The 13672-nt window shown below is 41.7% G+C and overlaps 1 protein-coding gene across 1 annotated transcript; it reads left to right on the forward strand.

Annotated features, from left to right (window-relative positions):
• Positions 1–3356: 3356 nt before the first annotated feature.
• rhbdd1 (rhomboid domain containing 1) lies at positions 3357–13136 on the forward strand. Its single transcript, XM_012837930.3, has 7 exons — positions 3357–3653; positions 7010–7445; positions 8683–8815; positions 10515–10603; positions 11107–11157; positions 11580–11831; positions 12309–13136. The coding sequence occupies exons 2-7, from the start codon at positions 7010–7012 to the stop codon at positions 12401–12403; spliced, it is 1056 nt and encodes a 351-aa protein (XP_012693384.2). The 5' UTR covers positions 3357–3653; the 3' UTR covers positions 12404–13136.
• The last annotated feature ends 536 nt before the right edge of the window (positions 13137–13672 follow it).

Genomic DNA, 13672 nt, shown 5'->3' on the forward strand with positions numbered 1-13672 from the left:
TCATCTGCTTGCATCATCAGCTACACACCCATAACTCACACAGACACCTGTGCACATAATTCTGTCTCTTTCTCTCTCTCCCTCTCTCACACACGCACACCGCTCATAAGTGTCAAATAGATACATACCCCGGTGCTTATAACCCTGTCCCCTCTCTCCATTAAATCATCTGTGTGTGTACACACGCACACACACACACACACGCACACACAATTTCCTCAACAGAAGGCAGACAACAGAATCATAAAATCTGATCCCAAGTCCAATTTCTACACACACAATCTAACTACCAGACTCACTAACACATTTTAAGTCTGGACTTTTACAAGGTGCCTTGGGAGCTCTGTGAGGATTGGTTCATATCCAGCTGCCTACATAGTCTGAAATGCTGACCTGTTTCATATGCAGAAAAGAAAAATGTTGCGATACAGAACAGTTGTTATAGTAAATGAAAACTAAGACTAAAACTAGCAGTGAAAAAAAACATGAAGAATACATTGAACAATGCAACATGAACAAAAACAAAATAGAACTGCAACTGCTTGATTTGTTTGTACTGTGGTTACTATAGCATTTCGTCCTGTTTGACTTCTTGAGAGACACTGATGTAATAAAAAGGACCTACAATGAAGCTTTTAAATTATATTTGAGGCCATGCATTCTTTCATTTGGCCTTTTTCAGCTTCTATAAATCAAGGCTTTCCTGATAACACCTGAAAAACACACAAAAACTAAATAAAAGCTAGTCAATTCCTCAAAATAGAACTACAAAGCAAAGAGTATTTCTCTTAAATACAGGGAATAACTCAAATGTGATGCAGAAAAGGAGACTGAGCATTAACAGTAACCTGTAAAATTAGGCATGGACACATTCGCAGGGTAAAAAAAAAAAACAAACAAACAAACAAACATTTAGAAATGAATGATTGCAGATTATGGTTTGACTTTTGAAACTGCAATCCCAAGAAAGGTCAGCAACAGTCCTCCACCTCACTACAATATGGTACTAACACATGTAGCATTCACGATTTCTTTTGATATCAAGTTTTGCTGCTAAGCTTTGTCCTTGAAAGGTTACAAGATGACCTACAATCACAAGGTGACATGATATAAGGGTATGTCAGTGGAAGAAGATTTGATTTGCAACTATTTCATTGAGGATATATGAAAAAGGACAGCGATTTACTTAAAGTGCAACAGTGAACTGTAGATAATAATGTAGTTTTATATTGCAACATTTCCATAATTAGGCCTACTTTGTTAATAGAGAATATATCAATAAAATAAATAACAAACAAAACATTAAAATGTTACAAGAACTGGTAACTTTAATGTTAGGAAATAAATACAAAACAGGACTTTGTCGATGTACTTGTTGGTGGCTTCGTCGACATTTAAGGAAAACATGCCGTTTTTTTTTTTTTAGCTTTTCCGAAATACGTCTTTTAAACTCTGGTGTTATGCCGTGTGTGTTAAAATAGCGGCATGCCGATTGGATATTGACAGTTTAGTCAAACACACGTCACACACACGGTCAGTTATTGATGCAGGTACATCAGCTGTGGATGTTGCTCCCGGTAAAGGCGTTGTGTGTTGGAGAGCTAGTTGCATATATTAGCTTTCTCGAGCACAAAGTGCAGAAGCAAGCACCTGCTTCTCTTAACTTCTTACACCAGCTACCAAAAGGCGTACTGTCCTTCCCTTCCCATCTCTTCTACCCATGCCCAACGCCATTTATTTTCATGAACTTACTTTCCATCCTACTCTCCTTTGGTGTGATGTCTCTCTACTCGGGCATCTACGCTAGGCAGAGTGATAGAGAAAAGTCGGTGTTTGAAGCACATTTTCCCCCAAGACCCACCCCAATCTACTTCTGATTGGCTAATAATGTTATTTTGAGAGCGGGAGAGTTGTGCTCCTTTCATTTCATTGGCAGACGAACTCATAAACTCGAAAGTGATGGTGATGATATCGAGACGTGTTTAAAAAAAATAAAATTTAATAAAATATTTTTTTTCGCAGCCAAACGCCGCACGCCGGAAATCCGGCACAGTGCCGGAATACTTTAATCCCTGAGTTCTACATCTACACTTACTATAGGATTACATTATAGCTGCCTAATAGTGAAAATTAGCTATGATTGTGTTGCAAGCTAGTAATGAAGGTGCAGTCCATGATTTGCTGTTTTTGATATTTGCTACTTTAGGATTTCAGTTGGTGATGAAAGACTGGATTTGCTGAACTAATATGTCTTTAAGCATCAGTTGGCACTGACCAAGTTATGACTGGAGGGATGGTCAGCATTGAAGGCTGAATTATCTGTGTATCTTTATCACAGGACTTGCTGCAGTGTTTGCCACTTTCTACATTTTTTTATCCACAATATCAAGATGAGGAAGTCCAAATACTGGAATTCATTCAAAGGTAAATCCTCTTGTGTAATATTTTCAGGCAAGGGTATTCCAACTTGCCTGACAAATAGTTGTTTACAGATACTGGTTATTAGATGGGTTAACCATACTGTGAATGGTGAATGGTTTATTCCCTTCCTTTGGGATTGTTTGTTATTTAGATGCTTCATTGGTCATTAACCCTGAAAGGGGAACAAAGGCTAGCCACGGAAAAGTGGTGTCCAAAAAGACTGGCAAGCTGGCTATAAAGAAGGCTCAACATCCCCTCCTGTGGTATGCTCCTAGATATGCTCAAAATAACTGACAAGCAGGTACACAGGACGTTTCCCATTCGGTTAACACAGTTTTAAAAAGTTGCAGTTTTGAGGTGTTGATCACAGATTTCTGGGGAATCCGGAAAAATGACTACCCAACAAACTGAACAGTGGCTCAAGCCAGAGCTCACACGAATCATAGCGGTTGAAACTGTAGATTAAGACGCTAATAACGTCAAATCCAATCCTAGGGACACTGATAAGAAAGTATGCCCTACCCACTGCAGTGATAATGATAATCAATTCATTTGTTTAGGTGCTTCACAAAAAAAAAAAAAAAAACAGTAGACAATTAAAAGATTACAGTATACATTTCTAGGTAGTAGTAGTAGGCCTAGTGCCCTAGTCTATATACATCAAGGACAGTGAAACAAACAAATAAGTCAACAGTATAAATCAGATAAAGGGGGATAACGAAGAAAAGAAATAGGTAGCCTTATATGCCTGGATTACAGGGGCAATCTAATAAAATGTGTCTTGAGCAAGTTGAATCAATGGGAGCTGATTAGAAACTACACGTTTGTTGGCAACAGAAACCATTACAGGTCTAACTACTAGTCCATATAAGTAAATTCTGATAACAAGTACTGGACTGGTAGTCACGTCGATTTTGAAAACATAATATGGAAATTCTCTGCTTGTCTTGCCGTCGAAACACCACGTGACCATTACGTCACATTTCGTTTTATGAGTTTGCAAGTTGCTGATGAAACTGTGTGAAATAAATCTTTAAACTGACGTGTACAAAATGGTCTATAAACATACATAGCTGACGGAAAGCTTCCTTAAGGTGCAGTGCTTTGTGGTTTGTTCGAGGATTGAGTCGAAACTCGCAGGGAACAACTTTCAGCCACCTACTTAGCCTACAAACAAGCTAAAAGGAGCAACACTTGGAAGCCCTCAATTGTGTCCAGCCTACCTTTACAAGGTATTTGACTGACTTACAAACTTAATTAATAATTTGTCTATTCCTGAACATATGTATGCTGTAAAACTCTGATAAACCATACATATCGACGACGAATAAACAGCCTGCCATAGCTGTACATTAGCTGTCCAGCTAACTTTAATGCATAGGTGTTCGAGAGTTTGACAGTGCGAACTTTCTCCCACGGCTGTCTCTAAACCCGTATTAAAAGGTATATCATCATATGGAATATCTACACTCTGAATTATCATTGTATGAAATAACGGCACTACCGGTATATTATGTTATTTGTCCTTAATGTCATGCTCAGGTGCGTGGTTGTAAACGAATGAGGATGAACCCCTGCATGACAGGCCTTCTGTGGCAAGTAGCCTATTAGAGGCGTGGCACCACAAAATAAGTCCAGTTAGTCAAAACAAATGATTGGTTTAGTTATTGATGCGTTGTTCTAAATCTACAGTTAATTGTATTTAAAATAAGAGGGCATTTGTTAAATGTGCACCTGATAAATGAGCGATTGCGAAGACCCTATTTTTAGCTCTTTCTGAGTCCAGACTTTTACTAAGGACATTTAAATACAAGCGAAATCGGGTAAGAACGCTATAACCGTCAACTGCAAAACGGCTAAATGCATCCGCTTTTTCACGCCACTGACAGGCTCATAATATACGGCTATAATAAGTGTCTGACTACATGGAAATGACCCCTACATAGATGGTAGACCTGTGTCTGTTTACTGTTTCTACAGTCATTTTCTACAGAAACAAAAAGTTCTATACACTTATTGAGGTAAACAGACAGGTCTATGGAGAGCTGCTGAGGGGAGCTTTTCTTGCAAATGACTGGGTGGAGAGAGGGACGTGTGTGTTCATATATAGGACGGTCAGGACCCCAGCATGTCACACATCTGTCTTTCAGGGACAGACTTGGTGTCATTGGCGCTTCTGTGATTTTGTTATAGCAACACTATGGAGCAACTTGCCAATTTTTCAGGTATATTTGTGGAGCCAACTTTTGGTATCAGAATCTAACCTATAAGGATGGTATATGGTTAGCCTAAAAGACACCAGCTAGTATGCTAGCAAGCTTTTATCAGTGTATAGTGTGCTGTTGTTGGTGTTTACAAGGTTTGGCACATCTTGTAGATAATTAGATTTGATCTATTCTCTTTAATGCTGTAGAATGTAGGCTACAAAATGAGAGAGGCCTATAGGCTAACATGATTTAGGCCTACAAGTGCGTGGTTTGTGGCCATACTCAGTTGCTGTCAAAATCAAAACACCAAAAGAACTCACTGGCCTTGTAAAATTAGTCTGTGCGTGCCCATGAAAGGGGAGGGCTGTGCACGTGTCTGGAAGCGCGCCTGCATTCTGTGGTGACAGCTGATGCATTTTTGTGCCGTCGGTGCATTCCAGACATAATCAACCATGAAAGAACAGCTATCTGCTGTGTGTGTGTTGTGCATTTTTGTGCATTGTTTTTTTAGTCTCTCTGTCTCTGTCTTTCTCATGCCCTGCGTAGGTTGGCTGGTGATGGTGGTGGTGGCGCGTGGCTGTCTCACCCTTAATACAAGGGCATCTTTCAGTCTTTACCACTGATGTGTTCATCACACACACACACACACACACAAACACACACACACACACACATATGCACACGCATTCATCCCTCATTAAGACCTACTCTTCTCATGTTCTCACACATACACACAAACCCACTCATTTTATCTCTCCTATCTTTTGCACACACAAATACACACATGCACACCCCTCATTGACATAGCTGCAGTGCCTAGGGATGAGGAGGAAGGGAAGAATTATGAAAGATGAATGCTATGAACTTTTCTGACCGGAATTCCAATGACTACAAGTGCACTTCCCAGTCTCCCACACACCAACGGGAACAATGCACTGTCTGTCAACCCAGTGTCATTAGATGTGTTTGTGTGTGGGAACGGGTTCATGACTTTGTGTTCAGCGTCCTCCAGGATTCAATTCTGGAGTTGCCCAGTGGTAAATACTTGCATAGAGGGCACACACAGCCCTGACTGCTACAGATATATCAGAATGCATCAGCCAGTCAGAGGTCTGTGATTGACACCTCACTGTCAGAATCCTAAAACATGTTCTAGTGTCATATGTATAAGTCATGGCTTATGCTGAAAATACATGCAAGCAGAGGGAAATGCTCTTTGTTTTGTGGGGGCATGCTGTGGCGTGTGGAAATGGTGTGACAGCCTGAATTTGCAATCTCACTAGCTAGCTAGCAGGCTATCTTTGTATATCAGAACTGGCATTCAGTTAAAGGAATCTTAGGGTTAAATATCCAACATACCAGGAACAACAACAGCAACCCCTTATAGGCTCTCTAAGCTGTTATTTTAGCCAATTAAACAACCGAACAACGCCATAGTCCCACAATTTTCAATTCATCAAAGACTACAACAAATAATCTGATTGGCGAAATTAACTCCTCATTTGCTAAGGATTACCGTAAACAGTTCGCCTGTCTCCGCCACCGTTGCCAGCCTGAAGTAGAAAATGAATCGAACACAGAACTTAGCTTTGTTCACTTGCATGTATTATGGCCATTAGGCCTATAGTGCATACGGAAAGTTTTCAGACACATTTTGTTTTTTCGCTCACCTTAAAATGGATTCAATAAAAAAAAATCTCATCAATCTGCACACATTACTCCACAATGCCAAACCAAAAACAAGGTTCGGAGAGTTTTGTAAATGAGGGCTGGGTATTGGCACAGATGTCCCAATTTGATTTGATTGCGGTTCATAAGGATTCACATCCCTCTTTCCCTTTATCCTGACTAGTCCCACAGTCCCAGTCACAGAAAAACATCCCCACAGCATGAAGCTGCTACCAACGTGTTTGACTTTAGGGATGGTATTAATAAGGGGATTCTCAGTGCTTGGTTTCCTCCACACACACCATTGGGAATTGTGGCCAAATAGTTAAATCTTCATTTCATCAGATTAGAGAATTTAGGTTGTTATGTTCTCAGAGTCGTTCAGGTGCTTTTTGGCAAACTACCAGCACTACTGTCATGTACCTTTGAGTTAGGAATGGCTTCCGTCTTGCCACTCTACTGCAAGGGCCTGATTGGTGGAGTGCTTAAATGATGGTTGTCCTTCTGCAAGGTTCTCCCATTTCTGCAGAGGAACTTTGGATCTCATTCATAGTGACCATTAGGTTCCTGGTTACCTGTCTGACCATGGCCTTTTGTCCCCGATTACTCAGTTGAGCGGCCAGATCTAGGAAGACGTTGCGTTATTTGATGTTTGCGTATTTGTATGTTTCTTTTATTGCGTCCATAGAATTGTTGTTTGTTTTTTCTCTCAGATGATGCGGGGCCGGCAGCGCGGCTCCAACCTGGGCCTGGTGCTGCTGGCGTCCCAGATCTTCCAAGTGGGCGTGGACAACATCCCTCCCGTCACCCTGGCCGCGCTGGGCCTGAACGTCTACCTCTTCTTTTCCCCCGCCGCGCCGCTGATGAGCGCGTGCGTGAGCGTGCAGGAGGCCTACTGGCACGGGGACTGGCGAAGGCTGCTCCTGTCGCCCTTCCACCATCTGGACGACTGGCACCTTTATTTCAACATGTCCTCGCTCATCTGGAAGGGCATGCAGCTGGAGCGCAGGCTGGGCGGGCCTTGGTTTGCCTACCTGTTGTCCGTCTTCTCCCTGCTCACTGGATTGGTCTATCTTCTCCTGGAGGCGGGGCTAGCAGAGCTGACGGATGACTGGTCCTACGGCAGGCAGTGTGCAGTTGGGTTCTCAGGTGAGATACAGAGAGAATGTGTATGTGTGTGTGTGCTCTTGTGTTTTAGAGGGTTTGTGTGTGTGTGTGGGGGGGGGGGGGGGTGATAATCATTATATATATATATATATATATATATATATATATATAGTGCGTATAGGTCACAGAGGTGGTGCTAGGGGGGTGGGGTATGTGTGTGCATGACACATAACACATGTTTGTTTGTGCACATGTGAATCAGTATATGTACTAAGGATGTGTTCCGTACACCCCCTACTGTTCAATATGCACATGTGAACCTCGGTATTACGGTACGCCTGTCAATTTCCTATAATTGATCATCCGCAGCTGACTACGCGCACATTGTGCATTCACATCTCTGTTAGAATTTTCCTGGAGCCTATCAGCGCTCTGTATGCAAATAGGAACTTAAAAACAAAATAATCACAAATTTGGAGAGGCAACGCGTCTTTCAAATCTGTTGTGTGGAAACAATTTGGATTCAGCATTCAATACGATGACGAGGATAAGAAGACTGTAAACAAACAAGGATATTCTGCATGCATTGCTTTGCCACTGTTGGCTACTCGAGTGGAAACAGTTCTAACATGATGTTTCCATTTACGTTGCCATCACTTGGCCCCATCTCAGGTGGATCAAGGAGAGTCCACTCACTAGCGAACACAACAATCTCTTGCTGTTGCCTTCCAAAAGCAATTTGTGACAAATGAAAAAAAAAAAACAAGAAACTAGAAGGGCACTTGGAGAGCGCAGCCATTATGTCACCTGATGGAAAAATGAACCACGTTACAATGTCCCCTCCTGCACACATTTCAGCAGTAAAGCTCTATGAAACATCACAGAGAGAAATTGAAAACTGATAGTTGGACCTCCAGACCAAGTGAAAGCTACCTCACTGAAGTAGAAGTAGTCAGAAACTAGGCCTAGTCAGTAATGCTGCCATTTTTCAGAACAGAAGTTTTATTTGTCCAGAGGTAAAACAAATAGTTCATTGTTTAAAGGGTGATTCAAATTTTTTATTTTTGAATTAAATATGAAGATATCGTTACCGTGACCCCAAAATGATGCATACTCAACCGTGGGCCCACTGTCCCCAGTTTTCACATGTCAGGCTACTTCAGCACACTGTTCATACACACAGGAAAGTGTATTCATATCAGGGAGTGCAGCTTGCTGAAGAATCCCCTGGGTGCAGTCTTGTAATGGATGGTTGCCACAATGACCTGTTGTGTTTCAGGTGTGTTGTTTGGGCTGAAGGTGGTGAATAACCACTACAACCCTGGAGGGATCACGCAGGTCATGGGTGTCCCTGTGGCTAACCGCTATTCCTGCTGGGTAGAGCTGGTCCTCATACATATCATGTCACCTGGGTGAGTTTTATTTAACACACACACAGATTCATACGACTCAAGTCCGAAATATGCTACTCCGTTTTCACGGAGACGGACACAGGGAATGCCCTCTCCGACGTGGAACGCCCTCTCCGAGCACCTCGGAGAGCCCGACGTGCACCTCCTGATTTTTCTGACTATCCGTCGGAATGTCGGATAGCCTTCGGATACCCCTTGGCTGTGATTGGTCCGCTAACGACATCATTTCCGAACGACATCATTTCCGGAATCTCACATTTCCTGTTTCATTCCCTATTTGTTCCTATTCTGTTATAGAGTGTGGATCAGGCCGAATTTTTCTGTCCCAGCCCGGCCCGTGTCCGACAGAGTAGTGCTCGAGCCAGCCCCGAGCCCGACAGCCATTCAAATATTTTGTCCGAACCCAACCTGAGCCCGACAGAGTCAGACACCGACACCGTCACAAACACTAAAAGCAATCATCATGTCAGTCAATATAACAACTGAACAATTATTTGAACTGTACATTGAACTAAACATAGGAACATTTCTTTTTATGACAATTATCCACAAAGTGTGCAGCTTTTGTCACTGCTGTGTATCTTTCTGGGCTTCTGGAAGAACATGTTTGGCGATATTTGCGGCATAAAATTCATGATTTTGCAGGAGCTTTCCCAAAAAGTTGCGATAAAAGTTGCTGTGTTTTTTAGGTGTTTGTTGCGATAAAATTGCGTGAAAGTTGCGATAAAAGTTGTGAATTTCCCTCTTTGTAATTATAATTAAGTTATTTATTGAATAATAAGTAATTAATAAACAAACATTCATTAAAGAACAAAACCATTGAGAAATGGTCCTCTAAATAACCTTACCAACATGCCAAACAAAAGATTACCAGGACTAAACATTTTTTGCAAAATAGGCTTTACTTAAAGTGTACCTGTTGGTATAACAAAAGGACCATCAGTAAGACTGAATAAAATGTTATGAAGGTCTCAGCCTTCACATATGATGAAAAAAAAAAACAGTCTGTGTCACTGTGATTTGTCTCGTCGTCTGACATCCTGCCTGCGTTTCTGCCGTTCTCATTCTATGCTTATCAATCTGTTTTGCTATCCTTGTTGATTTATTTTATCCGTATAGGTGTGTATGTTGTTCAATTTCATATATTAATTTAAAGTCGTCCAATTTTAAGTCATCCATTCTTCAACAATAGCTGCTACCTTATCTCCGAACAGAAAGTAACGTTCCATGGCAACAGCTCTCAAGGGTTTGGGAAATAATCAGATGTATTGCTTCCTTCATTATTCACAGCAAAATATATAATTTTCATTACATTTCATAGATTTATTACCAGACTCTATGTAAAAAGGGCCACGCACACCTCGCGGAAAATATATGTCTATGGTCCGGTGAGAGGAAAAGAGAGATGGAGGGAAGGAAAAGAAAAAGGGAGGAGAAATAAGAGGGAGAGAGAGAGATGGGACATGGGAGCGAGGGTAGGGAGCACATTCTCTCCACTCTGTAATTACTGTGTGTGTGTGTGTGTGTGTGTGTGTCTGTGTGTCTGTGTGTGTCTGTGTGTGTTTAGTAATTATAGTACACTACAGCTGGGAGCAGAGTGTGTTTGTGCGCATCTGTTAAGACACATAATAATAATAGTGTGTGTATGCGTGGAGAGGAGACCCACACATTCTTACACACACTTTGGTCTTTTGTGCAGGACCTCTTTTGTGGGACACCTGGCCGGTATTCTGGTAGGGCTGCTGTATACCATGGGCCCACTCAAGAAGGCCATGAAAACATGTGCAGGTAAGTGTGTGTGTGTGTGTGCGTGTGCGTGTGTGTGTGTGTGCGCGTGCGTGTGTGTGTGTGTTTTGACCCTTTTATGAACAGATGTACTGGTCGGAATGCACATATCAGAGGCTTATATACATGCCTCTGTGTGTGTGCATAGAGGGAGGGACTGGCAGAGAGTGATTTGTGTTTGTGCAGTGATTTGTGTTTGTGCATGTTTATGTCTCTTTCCACATCTTCATCTACATTATTACACTATTAATGTCACGTATACTACGCAACATTCTACAAGATAGAATGCTATAGTTAACATTCATGAAGTCGTCATTCTACAAGAGGGGGAATGTCTGTAATGGCTGCTAGACCTGCCAGTGATGAGTTGTCGTGTCCTTTGGCCAATACAGAATTGAAGTTAGAATGATAGTCTAATAAAACCTGATTCTTATTCTTATTCATTTATTTATTTATTTAATTTATTTATAGTGTCATGTCATTTATATGAACCTTTTTCATTTTAGCGTTAGTGCCAGCAGGTGGAGTCCCCCATCAGGCACACTATAACTCCTCAGGTCTGTATGACACATTGGTAACATGTGTGCCATAATATATGAGTGAAGCTATATGTGTTTAACATCTGTTTAAACACACCAGTGTTTATGTGTGTGCATCTATGTGTGAGTTGAAAAAAATCTCTCTCGCTCTCCTAACTATAAATTCAGTTCAGCATTTCAGTAGGAATTACTGCTCTTCAACAGGTAGTTATTTTAAGAGTTCAACCCCCCTGGGGAATCTCCTTCTTAAAAGTACTAGTCCTCTCCTTTTAACACATGTCAGTGTTTAGGACTGTATTGATTTAAATACTAGTGGACTACTCTGAGAATGATTGTGCACAGTAAATGAACAAGATGTGTTTCTCTATTGTGTTTTCTGTGTGTGTGTGTGTGTGTGTGTGTGTGTGTGTGTGTGTGTGTGTGTGTGTGTCTGTCTGTAGGAGCGAGTGGAAGGCGAAACCCAAACACCTATCCTGCATATGACACCACGTACCCCCCGCGAGCATCTAGTTACCGGGACCCCTATCCCCCCCAGACTCATTCATACCCTAACACACACACCCCAAACACACACAGGTACACTGACGCGCAGGCCCCCAGTGCACCTCCTCATGAGCATCACCCCTACTCAGCAGGCCTGTCTGAGGAGGAGCAGTACCAGGCAGCCATCAGAGCCAGCCTCAACGAAAGAGGTGAGGGACAAACACACACACGCCCTGGGTGCCCTCTGACACAGACACAGACACAGACACAGACACAGACACAGACACAGACACAGACACAGACACAGACACAGACACAGACACAGACACAGACACAGACACAGACACAGACACAGACACAGACACAGACACAGACACAGACACAGACACAGACACAGACACAATTCTGCTTCCACCTAGTGGACAAGCAGGAGCAAGTGACAATGCAATACAAACAAGCTGTACATGTTCTCAGCATGTGATCTCATCCCTTATTTGGAATATGATGTCCGCCTCCTTAGCTGTAAACAATGAAAGGAATATGGATCAGTGTACTATTACTGAGCTATTTCTTACTGGCTTTGTCTTTTAATCTCCAGACTATTATGTGGTTGAAGCCATTGAGATCATAATGTACGCTGAGTGCTCAGTTGGCTATTATATGCATTTCCTGTATGTGTCCACCAGGAGGGCCCCCTCAGTCCAGACCCCACTATGGCATCCCCCCTGACCCCACATCAGAGGAGGTTCGCAGGCGTCGTCTCCAGCGCTTTGCTAACTGATGGCAAGGAGCCACAGAACTCTTCGAAGCATTCTGCTTCACAAAGACAGGAAAGGATCTACATGTCTCTGCCTCCCAGTGGGGGATCAGGGCAGCGATGATGACACCATGCCATCACTTACGGACTTTGTGACTGGACAGATGACTTGTTTTCATGTTCTTGCCTTACTTCTGAATATAGTTTCCATGCTATGTCCTAGAAAGTCCAGTCCATGTCTCATACATATGTATTCAAATTATGTGTCCAAAGATTGAAAGTGCTTTGTTTTGTATCAGTGGTTGTCTGGTTTGAATTTGGGTATTTTTGTTGTTGTTGTTGGCAAGTCTTAAAATGTTAAGCTATCCATTCATTAACTCTGGCTACAAGCTTACCCTCAGGGGATTTCCGCTGCATTCTTTTGTACACAGTATCTTCAGCTGAAGCAGCTGTTCTTGGAAGCGTGTCATATAACATGGTAAACCATATTGTAACCCTTAAAGTGCCGACCTGCAGCATTTTACATCACGTAAGAAGTTAATGGAGCAAAGACCAGGCATGATTCCATGGAGAAATGAAGAGAACCTAAGTTACTAGCAGCTTAAATGACAGTGATTGCTATGTGAGCGTGACTTGCTGCAAGTTTGTCAATATTTTTTAATGATCACTTTTTCATGCACTACAACCAAACGCTATGCATAAATTATTATAAAAATGTATTTTTATAAGATGTAAATAAATCACTTTTACAACTTTTTATTTTGTTGTTATTGAGGCTTTGGCTTTTAAATGCGGGATGTGTCAAATATTCTCTGATACTTGTGCGATATGATTAACATGCTTCATAAAAGATGTTAAATCAGTGACACAGTGACAACAGAAGAAGCTCGACTGAGATGTCACCTTTATTTTTTCCCCAAGATGGAATGTTTTTCATTTTCTGCCCCACCCGGCATCATTTCGTCTACACACAGGATAAATAATGCAATCAGTTTTTGATTTATATATTTATTTTTAATGTTAGCAGACCAATAACTTATTTTGCCATCTAAAATGTGCTAGAGCATACATGTTTATATAATGTGGAATTATGCGTTTATTATCTTTTGTAATTTCTCTCATCACCTACAACATACAAATGGCCGACCACTACACACGAACACACACACCAGCCTTACCAACTACTCTTCATCAGCACTGTTTATGAGACGACTACACAAACAACATATTGCTGAAATGACTGAAAATCACACTTAATTGTGATCTTTAATGTTCCAAAGGGGCTGCTAACTC

The sequence above is a fragment of the Clupea harengus genome, chromosome 9 (genome assembly GCF_900700415.2).
Source record: "Clupea harengus chromosome 9, Ch_v2.0.2, whole genome shotgun sequence".
In the NCBI taxonomy this organism is placed as follows: Eukaryota; Metazoa; Chordata; class Actinopteri; order Clupeiformes; family Clupeidae; genus Clupea; species Clupea harengus.

Coding starts and splice junctions, on each gene's coding strand:
- rhbdd1 (XM_012837930.3), top strand. CDS start 7,010: ATGATGCGGGGCCGGCAGCGCGGCTCCAACCTGGGCCTGGTGCTGCTG. Junction 10,604..11,106: donor GGCCATGAAAACATGTGCAG/GTAAGTGTGTGT, acceptor TTTTCATTTTAG/CGTTAGTGCCAGCAGGTGGA. Junction 11,158..11,579: donor GGCACACTATAACTCCTCAG/GTCTGTATGACA, acceptor GTCTGTCTGTAG/GAGCGAGTGGAAGGCGAAAC.